Here is a 14,831-nt window from a genome sequence, read left to right on the forward strand (position 1 = left end):
CGCTCTCGCTCGTCCCCCCCAGTCGCTCTCGCTCGTCCCCCCCAGTCGCTCTCAGCTCGTCCCCCCCAGTCGCTCTCGCTCGTCCCCCCCAGTCGCTCTCTGCTCGTCCCCCCCAGTCGCTCTCGCTCGTCCCCCCCAGTCGCTCTCGCTCGTCCCCCCCCAGTCGCTCTCGCTCGTCCCCCCCAGTCGCTCTCGCTCGTCCCCCCCAGTCGCTCTCGCTCGTCCCCCCCAGTCGCTCTCGCTCGTCCCCCCCAGTCGCTCTCGCTCGTCCCCCCCAGTCGCTCTCGCTCGTCCCCCCCAGTCGCTCTCGCTCGTCCCCCCAGTCGCTCTCGCTCGTCCCCCCCAGTCGCTCTCGCTCGTCCCCCCCAGTCGCTCTCGCTCGTCCCCCCCAGTCGCTCTCGCTCGTCCCCCCCAGTCGCTCTCGCTCGTCCCCCCAGTCGCTCTCGCTCGTCCCCCCCAGTCGCTCTCGCTCGTCCCCCCCAGTCGCTCTCGCTCGTCCCCCCCAGTCGCTCTCGCTCGTCCCCCCCAGTCGCTCTCGCTCGTCCCCCCCAGTCGCTCTCGCTCGTCCCCCCCAGTCGCTCTCGCTCGTCCCCCCCAGTCGCTCTCGCTCGTCCCCCCCAGTCGCTCTCGCTCGTCCCCCCCAGTCGCTCTCGCTCGTCCCCCCCAGTCGCTCTCGCTCGTCCCCCCCCAGTCGCTCTCGCTCGTCCCCCCCAGTCGCTCTCGCTCGTCCCCCCCAGTCGCTCTCGCTCGTCCCCCCCAGTCGCTCTCGCTCGTCCCCCCCAGTCGCTCTCGCTCGTCCCCCCCAGTCGCTCTCGCTCGTCCCCCCCAGTCGCTCTCGCTCGTCCCCCCAGTCGCTCTCGCTCGTCCCCCCCAGTCGCTCTCGCTCGTCCCCCCCAGTCGCTCTCGCTCGTCCCCCCAGTCGCTCTCGCTCGTCCCCCCCAAGTCGCTCTCGCTCGTCCCCCCCAGTCGCTCTCGCTCGTCCCCCCCAGTCGCTCTCGCTCGTCCCCCCAGTCGCTCTCGCTCGTCCCCCCCAGTCGCTCTCGCTCGTCCCCCCAGTCGCTCTCGCTCGTCCCCCCCAGTCGCTCTCGCTCGTCCCCCCCAGTCGCTCTCGCTCGTCCCCCCCAGTCGCTCTCGCTCGTCCCCCCAGTCGCTCTCGCTCGTCCCCCCCAGTCGCTCTCGCTCGTCCCCCCCAGTCGCTCTCGCTCGTCCCCCCCAGTCGCTCTCGCTCGTCCCCCCCAGTCGCTCTCGCTCGTCCCCCCCAGTCGCTCTCGCTCGTCCCCCCCAGTCGCTCTCGCTCGTCCCCCCAGTCGCTCTCGCTCGTCCCCCCCAGTCGCTCTCGCTCGTCCCCCCCAGTCGCTCTCGCTCGTCCCCCCCAGTCGCTCTCGCTCGTCCCCCCCAGTCGCTCTCGCTCGTCCCCCCCAGTCGCTCTCGCTCGTCCCCCCCAGTCGCTCTCGCTCGTCCCCCCCCAGTCGCTCTCGCTCGTCCCCCCCAGTCGCTCTCGCTCGTCCCCCCCAGTCGCTCTCGCTCGTCCCCCCCAGTCGCTCTCGCTCGTCCCCCCAGTCGCTCTCGCTCGTCCCCCCCAGTCGCTCTCGCTCGTCCCCCCCAGTCGCTCTCGCTCGTCCCCCCAGTCGCTCTCGCTCGTCCCCCCCAGTCGCTCTCGCTCGTCCCCCCCAGTCGCTCTCGCTCGTCCCCCCCCAGTCGCTCTCGCTCGTCCCCCCCAGTCGCTCTCGCTCGTCCCCCCCAGTCGCTCTCGCTCGTCCCCCCCAGTCGCTCTCGCTCGTCCCCCCCAGTCGCTCTCGCTCGTCCCCCCAGTCGCTCTCGCTCGTCCCCCCCCAGTCGCTCTCGCTCGTCCCCCCCAGTCGCTCTCGCTCGTCCCCCCCAGTCGCTCTCGCTCGTCCCCCCCAGTCGCTCTCGCTCGTCCCCCCCAGTCGCTCTCGCTCGTCCCCCCAGTCGCTCTCTCTCGTCCCCCCCAGTCGCTCTCTCTCGTCCCCCCCCCAGTCGCTCTCTCTCGTCCCCCCCAGTCGCTCTCTCTCGTCCCCCCCAGTCGCTCTCTCTCGTCCCCCCCAGTCGCTCTCTCTCGTCCCCCCCAGTCGCTCTCTCTCGTCCCCCCAGTCGCTCTCTCTCGTCCCCCCCAGTCGCTCTCTCTCGTCCCCCCCAGTCGCTCTCTCTCGTCCCCCCCAGTCGCTCTCTCTCGTCCCCCCCCAGTCGCTCTCTCTCGTCCCCCCCCCAGTCGCTCTCTCTCGTCCCCCCCAGTCGCTCTCTCTCGTCCCCCCCAGTCGCTCTCTCTCGTCCCCCCCAGTCGCTCTCTCTCGTCCCCCCCAGTCGCTCTCTCTCGTCCCCCCCAGTCGCTCTCTCTCGTCCCCCCCAGTCGCTCTCTCTCGTCCCCCCGAGTCGCTCTCTCTCGTCCCCCCCCCAGTCGCTCTCTCTCGTCCCCCCCCAGTCGCTCTCTCTCGTCCCCCCCCAGTCGCTCTCTCTCGTCCCCCCCCAGTCGCTCTCTCTCGTCCCCCCCAGTCGCTCTCGCTCGTCCCCCCCTGTCGCTCTCTCTCGCTTCCCCCCCCAGTCGCTCTCTCTCGCTTCCCCCCCCAGTCGCTCGCTCCCCCCCACCGCCCCCCCCCCGTCGCGCCCGTGCGCCCTTCCCCCCCCCCCCTCCCGTCGCGCCCGCACCTACCCTCCCCCCCCCCCCCCCCCCCCGGTCGCGACCTTACCGCGCCCTCCCCCGTCGCGGCCGGCCTTCCCCCCCCCCCCCCGCTCGCGCTCTTCCCCCCACCCGCGCCCTTCCGCCCCGTCGTGCTCTCCTCCCACCCGCGTGCGCCCTTCCCCCCCTTCGTCGCCTGCGCGCGCCCTTCCCTCCCCCCGATGGCGCGCACGCCCTCCCCCCCCCGTTGCCCGCGCGCGCTCTTCCCCCCGCCCCCCAGTCGCCCGCACGTTGCTCTTCCCGTCCCCCCCGCGTGCTCTTCCACCCCCCCAGTCGCCAACGCGCGCTCTTCCCCCCCCCCCTCTCACCGGTCGCCCGCGCGTGCTCTTCCACCCCCCAGTCGCCCGCACGTGCTCTTCCCCTCCCCCCCCCCCCCCCGGTCGCCCTCACGCGCTCTTTTCCCCCCCCCCCCACCGTCGTCCGCTCGTGCTCTGCCCCCCCGCCCCCCCCCCCCCCCGTCGCCCGTGCGCTCTTCCTCCCCCGTCGCCCGCGCGCGCTTCTCTCCCCCCCCCCCCGCCCCGTCGCCCGCTTTTACCAGGATAAGAGTTGAAAAGTACAAAGAAAAGGTATGTTTATTTTTATTTTTAGCCCCATAAAAAACTTTAATTTATTGTAATTTCAAGTCATTTTAAAAATGTGATTGAAAGAAAAGTATTTAAAGTTTTATTATGTTTTTGGGGTGATCTCCATTCATATATTTGACAGGTCTTCCTGTCAAGTGTATGAAGGGAGATTCCCTTCTTTGATTGGCTCCCCATGGCCCACGTGATCCCAGGGACGCTGTGAACTACATGCGCCTCTGGGATACATGGGCCCTGCGCATTTGGAGTTTGGAGAGGCTAGGAGTGGAAACGTGTGCGTCCCAGGAGCCCTCAGGTAAGGGCGCAGATTTTTCCAGATCACAGGCCTCCGCCCGCGGGAGGCCTGCAATCGGAAAATACGGGCCATTATACCTACTACTTTGTCCTTGTCTACACTTACTGATTTTTTTGAAGAAGTAACAGAAAGGTTGGTCAAGCATGACCTTCCCTTTTGAAATCCATGCTGACATCTTTGAGTAAACATTCCATTATCTTTCCTACCACCGACATTAAGCTAACTCGTCTGTAGTTCCCTGGACTTGTTCTATATTGCTTTTAAACATAGGAATTACATTAGCTGCCCGCCAGTCCTCTGGCACTATTCCCTTTTCTAATGATTTTTTATATATATGTAATAGTGCCTCTGCTATCTCTAACCTCTTTTAATGTGCGCAGATGCAATCATCTGGACCAGGTGTTTTATCCTCTCTAAGTTTGATTAGTTTATCAATTATCTTCTCCCTTTCTATCTTAAATATTGTGTTATCTTTTTTGATCTCCTCTAATGTCATGCCCATCTTATCAGTCTCTGGTAAATACTGAGGCAAAGTAACTGGTCAATATTTCTGCCATTTCGCTGTCATTACCTGCGAGATTACCTTGTGCATCCCTTAGTGGCCCTATCCCCATCCTGACATTTATTTTGTTATTTATGTGTTTGTAGAATATTTTACTATTACTTTTTATATTCCTTGACAATTTAATTTTGTAGTTCCTTTTTTTTTCCTAATTTTTTTTGACTTCTTTCCTAACCTCTCTCTATTCCATTTCATCATCATCTCCTTTTATTGTCTAATATACGTAATGTATGCCTTTTTCAATTTTCACCTCATCTCTTTATCCTTTGGTGTTTCATTATTGGGTAGTTTGTTCTTGTTTTTCAGAGGAATATATTTCTCTGAACTCTATTGAATATTTTTTTTTAATTTCCCACTGTTGCTCTAGCTCTGTCAAATTTTTTCCAGTTTACCTTCCGTAGTCCCAAGTTCCATTCTCATTCCCTCAAAATTAGCTTTTTAGAATGATACAGCACAGAAGGAGGCCATTCGGCCCATCGTGCCTCAGCCAGCTCATTGGCAGAGCTATCCAATTATTCCCATTTCCCATCTCTTCCCATAGCCTTGTAATTCTTTTCCCTTCAGTTATTTATCCAACTCCATTTTGAAATTTACTATTGAATCTGCTTCTACCTGAGATTGAAAGGACCAAATGTCAGAAGTGGGATCTGTAACCTTTTTTTAACAGGGTCATGAAGTCAGAATCCCTAAGATTTGCAACTGTGGAAGAAACTTGCTCCTCCTTATTGTTGCTTGGCTCTTCATCTGATGCTCCCTTCTCAAGCTCACTATCTAAATCCCCAGCCGAGGGATGCACCTGTACTGGTGCTGGTGACAGGTGAAGTGTGTGATGCTGGGTGCTGTGAGGTGCAGGTTTCTTCAGAAGGATTTTGAACTGTGGCTGGTTTTTTGGGGGTTGCCAACAGTAACGGAAGAGGAACCTATATTAGAATGCTGGCTGCATGACACCTCTTCAAATAATACTTTATACAGTAATATATTGAGTAGTGTGGAGAGTTAGAACATAAGAAATAGGAGCAGGAGTTGGCCATTTGGCCCTTCGAGCCTGCTCCATCATTCAATAAGATCATGGCAGATCTTCTACCTCAACTCCACTTTCCTGCACTATCCCCATATCCCTTGATTCCCTTAATATTCAACAATCTATCAATCTCTGTCTTGAATATACTTAACGACTGAGCCTCCACAGCCCTCTGGGGTAGAGAATTCCAAAGATTCACCATCCTCTGAGTGAAGAAATTTCTCTTTATCTCAGGCTGACCCCTTATTCTGAGACTGTGGCCCCTGGTTCTTGACTCCCCAGCCAGGGGAAACATCCTCCCTGCATCTACCTTGTCGAGTCCTGTAAGAATTTTGTATGCTTCAATGAGATCACCTCTCATTCTTCTAAACTCTAGAGAATATAGGCCTAGTCTACTCAATCTCTCCTCCTAGGACAATCCCCTCATCCCAGGAACCAGTCTGGTGAACCTTCGTTGCACTCCCTCTATGGCAAGTATATCCTTCCTTGGGTAAGGAGACCAAAACTGTACACAATACTCCAGGTGTGGTCTCTTTTTTCCAGCCTATTACTTTGGTCTTTGTCTTATTTATGTCTTTCTCAATCGCTATTTTAAACCTCATTATGTTGTGATCACTATTGCCTAGACGTTCCCCTATGCTTACTTCTCTTATCTGCACTGGTTCATGTCCCATTACTAGATCCAACAGTGATTGCTTTCTTGTTGGGTTTCTTATGTATGGGGTAAGAAAGAAGTCCTGAACACACTGTAAAAACTCCATCCCCTTTTCCCCTTTACCTACTTCTTGCCAGTTTATTTAAGGGTAGTTGAAATCTCCCGTGATTACTATTCTATGCCTATTACTCATTTCATAGATTTCTTCCTCCACTTCTCTTCCACCATTAGTGGGTCTGTAGAATACCCCTATTAGCATGATCCATCCCTTCTTATCCCTTATCTCAATCCATGTGATTCCTTATGAGATTCCTAGATACACATATTTGTGAAATGGAAGTTGTCATAACATACTGTTTCCCAGTGAATAAAGGCATTAAAGTACACCCGAAGCAAAGGCTGCTCCTCGTTTCAGTGACGCCTCCCTGGATGTGCTGCTGGGGGCTGTGAGAAGTCGGAGAGAGATACTGTTTCCAACGAACAGGAGGAAGTAATCTGTAGCTGACACCAAGTGGGTGTGGTTGGACGTAATGGTGGAGGCCAGCAGCAGGAGTGTGGTGCAGAAAGCACTTTAGTGACCTAAGCAGGTCAGGAAAGGCAAGTACAGTGGCACATTCACCTACATCCTGCTGTACGCATCACCCCACCCCCTAACTCTGACTGGTCAAGCCTACTCCATCACATCACTCCTCACACCACTTACCTTGCAGGTGCACCCATCCTTCACTTTCTAGGCACTTCCTCACATCCCTATCTATCCGTCCACCACTCCCACTCACCCCCCACTCACCCTCATCCTTATGCAATGTCATACCTCTCCCTCAGAGTCACCTTCGCCAAATGCACTCCATCCATCAGACGAATACATACACGCACCCATACGTCTCTTTGCCTCCTTGCAGGTGAAGAGAGCACTGAACACCAGGGAGAGGGAGAGAACCGGAGGGGGCTTTACAAACATCTCGCAACTGACAAGCGCAGAGAAGGAGGCACTGGAGATCAGTGGAGTTTCGGCGTCCTTGGCCGTTGATGAGACGTGGAGCTCCCAGCTACCTGGTGACATAATTAAATAAAAGCCACCCACATGTTACACGGCTCTCGGTCATGTTGACTTGATTTCAACAGCGAGTGAAATATGATCATCTTCATAATGATAACTTGCAACTTATTCTTACCTTGCCAGGACTAATTCATGTCTTTTATCAGCACGGTGGCATAGTGGTTAGCACTGTTGCCTCACAGCGCCAGGGACCCGGGTTCGAATCCGGCCTCGGGCGACTGTCTGTGTGGAGTTTGCACATTCTCCCCGTGTTTGCGTGGGTTTACTCCGGGTGCTCCGGTTTCCTCCCACAGTCCAAAGATGTGCAGGTTAGGTTGATTGGCTATGATAAATTGACCCTTAGTGTTAGGGGGATTAAATACGTGGGGTTACAGGGATAGGGTGGGATATGTGTCGGTGCAGGCTCGATGGGCCGAAATGGCCTCTATCTGCACTGTGGGGTTTCTGTGATTCTGTGATCTCCCACAGGGCCTTCACGTGTGCAGCACGAATCAGTGGACGTGGAAGATGACAAGTCCTTCGAGGAGCTGAGTCCTTCTGAGGGTGTACGGTCACAGGACTCATTTAGACCATGCACCAGCTCAGATACTCACACTTCAATGGGACCAGTAAGACAGGTTTTCACCTGGTGACTCACACTTCACAAGTGAGCAAGAGCAGATGGTGGAAACAGGGATAACAGTGGGGATTTCGCGTCAGAGGGCACAGCCCACTCCAAGGTCCGCTCAGCTGCACACATGCTGTACTTCGGGGACAATCGATGAAGAGGAGAATCAGCAGCAGCAGCAGGCAATGTGCGATGCACTGACAGGCCTTCAAAGTGGAATCACCACGATTGCAGTGAGAGTGGAGGAGTCTACCTCAAGCATGAGGGGGGTGATGTCACAGACCATTGAGATGATGTCTTCTTCCATGGATAGTGTGGCCAGCACCATGGACCAGCATATGCTCCAATCAAGTGAGTCCATGCACGCCTTCAGCACCACCGTACGGACTCTGGATGCCAAAATGTCGACCACCTTAAATAGGTTGACAGATACCTTGGCCTTACAAGGCCACACTGATCTGCACCAAAGTGTTCTTCAGCACAGTGGTAGCAGTGACCTGCGGCTGAGTCATGAGAGGGATGATGACGAAAGCGGTCATGGAAGTGGGGACTCCACTCAAAGCGTTTCCACCTCCCACACATAGCCCACCTCTCAGTCAGTAGCCCACATGCTGCCTCGTCTCCCGATGGCCAAGTCTGCCCCTGCACAGATACAGGTGGAGCAGTCTTTGGCGGGGTCCTCACGGGCTCCAAAATCCAGAGGTTGTCTGCCAAGTGCATTTCAGCAGTCGGCGCAGAGATCTGAGCAGCCTGCCTCTACCTCTGCTGAAGCCACACAGGCTGCACAGTTAGGAGTAACAGAAAAAGGAAGAGTTGTAGTTGTACAAGGGTATACACATGGGTGTCTGAGAAAACATTCTTTTGATAAGTTTTGTTCTTTATTTAGCTCACATAAATGTTTTTTTTTTACCACTTTCCCGTCTTGTCCATTCTTGGGTGCTGTGGTGGTAAGTGGCCTAACTTGTTTGATGATGAACGTGAAGACATGAATTAATGGGGACCAATGGGAGGGTAGGGGGACGATGTTCAAGGGGTGGTTGGTTGGTTGCAGGACGGCTTTGTGGCATGGGGGAGGGGGGTGGAGAGCGCGAAGCATTGCTGTTGCGTTTTCTGATGACATCATGGGTTCACTGGTGCAACCCAAGTGAACCTTGCATTAATAAGGGCATCCCAGGCAGCAGTGTGAGCAGCTGGGGGTGCATTGCCCTCATCACCCTCCTCCTCCTCTTCTTCCTACTCCCCCTCCAAATCGTCTGAGGAGGATCTGAGCTTTTCGCCTCGTTCCTCCTGCAGGTCCAAGTCTCGCTGTTACACAATGTTGTGCAGAGCACAGCAAACCACGACAATTCTGGCTGGTGCGTACTGAAGAGCGCCTCCGGATCTGTCCAGGCACCTGAAGCGCATCTTCAGTATGCCGATGGCCTGTTCAATTCCACATCTGCTGGTGATATGGCATTCATTATAGCGCTGTTGGGCTTCAGTGTTGGGGTTTCAGATGGGTGTCCTGAGCCACATTTGCAGGCCCTTGTCGCCTAGCAGCCACCCCCTAAGTCTGCTTCTAGGCCCGAAGAGATCAGGGAGCTTGGACGGCTGCAGGACAAAAGCATCATGACAGCTGCCCGAGAATCTTCCGCACACCTGCATAAACGTCTTTTTGTGGTTGCACACCAGCTGCACATTGATGGAGTGGAAGCCCTAGCGATTGACGAGTACTCCTGGTTGTTCTGTGGGTGCCGTGTGTGCAGTCGATTGGTGACTGGCATCATCAGTGGCAAAGTTGACGTAATTGCTAGCCCTGGCAAACAACCCGTCAGTCACCTCTCTTGCATTTGTGGGCGGCCAACTGGGAGATCCGGCATATGCCTGTGGCAGAGCCCTGGAAGGATCCGGAGGCAAAAATGTTGAGGGCGGTGGTGGCTTTGACAGTCACTGGTAACACGTGGCCACCAGATCTAGCAGGCAGCAGGTCTTTTTCTAGGAGGCTGCAGATGTCTACCACCATCTGGCGTGACACTGAGACACTGGTGTTCAGACATGTCCAGGAAACGGAGTTTCTTCCTGTAGACCGTTTCGTGGCTAGTGCCTCCTGCATCTCTCTGCTGGTCACCTCTCTGCTGTGCAACTACAGGTCTGTGAGCAGCAGCCTCCTGTGGGTGCTGTTGCTGGTGACCTTGGTCCTCATCTGATGTCCAATTTAAGGCAGCATAAATGGCACCGATCCTGATGTGATAAAGCAAACATCCAAAGTGTAGAAAGTATCCTCTCAATTGTACAAGGTAATCTCTCTATAAAAGTACTGTGAACAAACCCTTTCCCACTAACAAGTAAGAAAGCAGTTGTGAGTACTGAGTATTTATTGGCATCTTTAACTGAGATTGCTTCAGACCCCTCAATTGCTACTGTGGTTTCACTGGCAAGTTACAGGAAACCCGTGGACCCAACATTAAACTGAAAACAGTGTGGCAATATATCTCTAATTGAGTAATTAGCATATGGAAATTGACAACCCTCCTCTCCGAACCACACCCACTTCCAAATTAAAATTCAGCCCTCGGTAGCTGTTTCTCGTTTCTCCCTTTCAAACACAATATTGAACACAGATTATGATCGCTATTAGATAAATGTTCATGCACCATTAGGCTGTTGACTAAATTTGGCTCATTACTGATTATTAAATCTAATATAGCCTGCCCTCTTGTTGGTTCTAGGACATACTGTTGCAGAAAGCTATCCTGAACACACTCAAGAAATTTGCTACTTTTCTGACATGAACTATTCTGCTTATCCCAATCTATATGAAAGTTTAAGTCCTCTTTCCCCCCCCCCCCAATTAAAACCACATGAAAGTTTAAGTCCTCTTCTTCCCCCCCCCCCCCCCCCCCCCCCAATTAAAACCACTCTGCCTTTGCTGTATGCTTCTCTCTGGATTTATACGTTCTGCCACTTCACAGCTGCTACCAGGGGGCCTATACACCCACTACAGTCTTAAATCCTTTCCTATTTCTTAATTCTACCCATAAAGTCTCTTCTGCCTGCTTACCTCTTGTTATAGCTTTGCTTATCATTAAAGTAATTTCATCCTTAATTACCACTAAGGCTACTCCTCCCCATTTCCCTGTCCTTCCGGTAGATCTTATAACCAGGTATATTCAGTTCCCAGTCCTGACCGTCATGCAGCCATGTCTCAGTAATGGCTATCATTTTGTACCCTCTAAGTTGAATTTGCGCCTGCCATTCATTCTGTTTTATCCTTATACTCCGTGCATTTGTATAAAGGTTTATTTGGGCCACACACCCTAACCTGTCCTCCTGCTCTAATGTTGTTTTTCTCATGCATTCCTTATTTCTAAATCCTGATTTAATTACTTTATATATATTTTTCCCTTTTGTGCCTAAAGCACAATTTGCTGACTATTACTCTACTCACTCCCTTTCGTTTCTTTTCAAACTATTATTTATATACTACCTTTTCCACCTGAACACTTCCCCCCCCCCCCCCTGCCTCTCTCCTCTTTCCCCCCCCCCCCTTCCCCCTTTACTAGTTTAAAGTACTGTACTTGTATCAGCCCATTCATCTTTTCATCCCTGGTCCCAGACCAGTTCAGGTGGAGCCCATTACAGTGGTACAGTTCCTTCCCATCCAATTTGCACATGGCTCGGGTAATAATCCAGAGATTATACCCTTGAGGTCCTGTTTTTTAATTTAGCTCCCGGTACTCTCCAAACAGGACTTCTTGCCTATTCTTTACTATGTTGTTGGTCCCAACATGGACCACAACAACTGGATCCTCCCACTCCCTGTCCAATGTCCTTTCACGTCAGCTTGAGATGTCCCTCACCCTGGCACCAGGTAGGCAACATACCATGTGGGACTCTCGATCCTGCTTACAAAAGGATGCTATCTGTCCCCCTAATTATTGAATCCCCTACAACTACTACATTAGGCTCCCCCCACACCCTCCTCCCTTTGGACAGCCTCCTGTTCCAAGGTGCTATGGTCAGCATTTCGGCTGTGCTTCCGACTGTCTTTATTCTTATCATCACAGGCAGCAAGTACATTGTGCCTGTTGGATAGGATCAGTTTTCCCAGCTCACGGTAATTACCCCCTATTCAGGCAATCACTTACAGCTGATTGACTTAACTGTTGACTAACTTGCAGTTTCCTTTATAGTTTTTAAAGTTCTAAGTTAAATTCTAATTGTTAAACTAAATTTCAGTTAGTTACTTACTAGAGAGTCCTACTCTCTCCAAATTCTTAACTTCCCGCTCTGTTCACGAAGCATGCAGTTCACGTTGTGACCTGTGGTTGCGCTCTGTGCCTCAGATGTGTAACTATTTGTTTCAAATAATGAATGTTTAATTCAAATCATTTTTGTCTGCTTGGCCAGAGCTGAGAACCTTTATAAAGATTCACTTCACTTGGTTCTGTGTTCATTTAATTAAAAAAAAAAAAATTTCATTGATGAGAAGACAAGCATCAATTGCAAGCAATTTTCTGAGTGGCATTTTGCCTGCATAAATTATTGATTATGTTCTTTCCTTCCTCACGCTACTTGTTTTCTTGTCCTGCAGGTAAACAATTTAAATGTACAGTGTGTGACTACACCGCCGCACAAAAGCCAAACCTCCTTCGACATATGGAGCAGCATGCTGCCTTCAAGGCAAGAATTATTTGCCTAGAATAAATTCTTATGAGACATTTACTATATGACCAGTGATAGTTTGGCAGTATTTCCAGTGACCCTAGACAATGTTATCAGTGCGGATGTAGACTCATTACCAGTGAGAGTTAGACAGTGATGGTTAATGGGCAGTCGTATTGGTGACTTGTCAAGAATATTGTGAATGAGAATGTATATTGTATCATGATTGATGGTTGGGCAATCTCGCCAGCTATGAAATGTTGACTGAGCTGGGATTGAGTACTGCTCCCTCTGAAAAGGAATGCTTTCCCGTTTCCATGAAGCAAGTCAAAGAGTGCTTTCTCTTCCTGCGGGAAACCCCATTACTCCTTGGCAACTGCTCACAATGGCATGATTGAAATCAGGAGATCACAGTGGCGCAGACCCATAACCCATTGCTCCTCGGTAGAGCATCGTTCCTGAGAGTAACTCTGAAGCAAAACATTGGTTTATGGTCCTCAACTAAAGTGGATTAACAATAGGGTGTGAGCCATACTTCCTGTGAAGGTAGGGCGGTACTCTCAGTAAACTCGCACTTGTTGCTGTTACCCTTGATGTTGTGATTGCTGTTACTGTTGGCAGAAACCAGGAATCAAGTCCAATAATGCAGGACACACCCAAGGTTGAAAAAAGTAAATGACAAAACCTGATCAATCAGGAAGTCGTGGTTAGGTGATGCCAAACCTCAGTTAAAATAACATAGGAGGAAGGAGAGACTGAGGGATGTAAGGACTTTTATGATTTTGCGTTTTTAGGAAAGAATAGGGGTGCATGAGCAGAGAGACCTGGGGGTATATGTGCACAAATTATTGCAGGGCCGGTTGAGAAAGTGGTTAAAAAAATCATACAGGATCCTGGGCTTTATAAACAGAGGCATAGAGTACAAAAGCAAGGAAGTTATGATGAACCTGTATAAAACATTAGTTTGGCCTCAACTGTAGTATTGTGTCCAATTCTGGGCACCACACTTTAGGAAGGATGTGAAGGCCTTAGAGAGGGTGCAGAAAAAATTTACGAGAATGGTTCCAGGGTTGAGGGGCTTCAGCTACGTGGATAGACTAGAGAAGCTGGGGTTGTTCTCCTTGGAGCAGAGAAGGTTGAGAGGAGATTTGATAGAGGTGTTCAAAATCATGATTGGTCTAGACAGAGTAGATAAAGAGAAACTGTTCCCATTGGCGGAAGGGTCGAGAACCAGAGGACACAGATTTAAGGTGATTGGCAAAAGAACCAAAGGCAACATGAGGAAAAACTTTATGCGGCGAGTGGTTAGGATCTGGAATGCACTGCCTGAAAGGGTGGTGGAGGCAGACTCAATCGTGGTTTTCAAAAAGGAATTGGATAAGTACCTGAAGGAAAAAAATTTGCAGGGGTACGGGGAAAGGGCAGGGAGTGGGACTAGCTGAAGTGCTCTTGCAGAGAGCTGGCACGTCTCGAGGGGCCGAATGGCCTCCTTCTATGCTGTAACCATTCTATGATTCTGTGGGCTAGAAATTGGCCTCTTTTGCACCTCTGGGGGGCGGTAACGGGGCGCTAACGACTTACCGACCAGGCACAGCAAAAGAAACAACTCCAGCAAAATGCAATGGGGAGGTAGCGCTGGCAGTAAAACGTACTGCCACGATCTCCTGCGCCCCGGAGATCGTGATGTCATCCAATGCGCATTGCCCCGTTACCGCCCTGGATCCTAAATTTGCTTCCGCCCCCTGTAGCTTTTCCGGGTGTCAGCAACAGCAGCTGCAGGAGGCGTTGTGACGTCGGCTGGCCACTTGAGCAGTAATTAAGGGGATTGGTGGTCAGGTAGGCCAAAAAAAAAATTCTCGCCCCTTTGTGCTGTTTTTTAAAATTTTTCATTGCCACTATTGATCAGCCCTGCACTCTGGGGCTGCTCCTCGCGGATCGTGGGTGCCATCGCCGACCCATCCCCAGCCTTACCTTTAACTGCTGTGAGCATTGGCCCGTCCCTTTAAGGGAGGGAAGGAGCCTGCGAATCTGGCAATGCTGCACGGAACATTGATCAGCGCTCTGCAGATACCGCCCCTCTTACTCCCTTTAGTGCTCTAAGGGAAGTGGTAGCGCTTGATTTAGCGTAGCACTTTCCTCTTGGAGTGCTACAACTGAATTTCGCGGGAGCCTCTCATCATTAGCGTCTGGCGATAAGTTTTCTGCTTCCAAAGTTTTAGTGCCCCAAACGGGGCTATAATGAATTTCTCCCCCTGTGAGTCTAATGAATTAGAACAGGAAACACTTGGGAATAGGGAATAGAAATTGTATCTTGTTGCACCTGTTTTAGAGATGTAAAATGGGCATAACATGGCCCAATTTCGGGGACCACTTACCTGAAGGCAAGCAGACCAAAATTCATTTTGCAAGATGGGCGAGCTAGCCTCTGGCGAGACGGCAGGTGTCATAAGCTCACCAAACTTACTGAAATGAGGCCTATGGCCTAATTTTGTGCCAGCCTCATTCCTCCTTGGGCTCGCTCCAGTTGCACAGCACCAATTCTGGGCCCAAAATCAGGCCCAGATGAATTTTTACCCCTTGATGTCAATGCAGTGAGGATTCGGAGAGGAGGAACAGCATGTAGCATGCCATATTTGTAATGTAAAAGGAACGAGAGAACAAAGTCCAGAAAAGCACTAGTATTGATAAAATAAATAGTTTGGAGGGGCAGA

At 52.0% G+C, this 14,831-nt stretch overlaps 1 protein-coding gene across 2 annotated transcripts in view; it reads left to right on the top strand.

Annotated features, from left to right (window-relative positions):
* The window catches only part of zfat (zinc finger and AT hook domain containing), a 209,263-nt gene that overhangs the window by 148,352 nt on the left and 46,080 nt on the right, over positions 1 to 14,831 (top strand). For both annotated transcript variants that reach the window (XM_085992470.1, XM_085992468.1), the window contains exon 11: positions 12,050 to 12,138. In XM_085992470.1, the coding sequence (XP_085848596.1) occupies positions 12,050 to 12,138 (89 nt within the window). The remainder of the gene's footprint in view (positions 1 to 12,049; positions 12,139 to 14,831) is intronic.

Source organism: Somniosus microcephalus, chromosome 7 (assembly GCF_052327205.1).
Source record: "Somniosus microcephalus isolate GS21.2 chromosome 7, FLI_Smic_1.0, whole genome shotgun sequence".
NCBI lineage: Eukaryota > Metazoa > Chordata > Chondrichthyes > Squaliformes > Somniosidae > Somniosus > Somniosus microcephalus.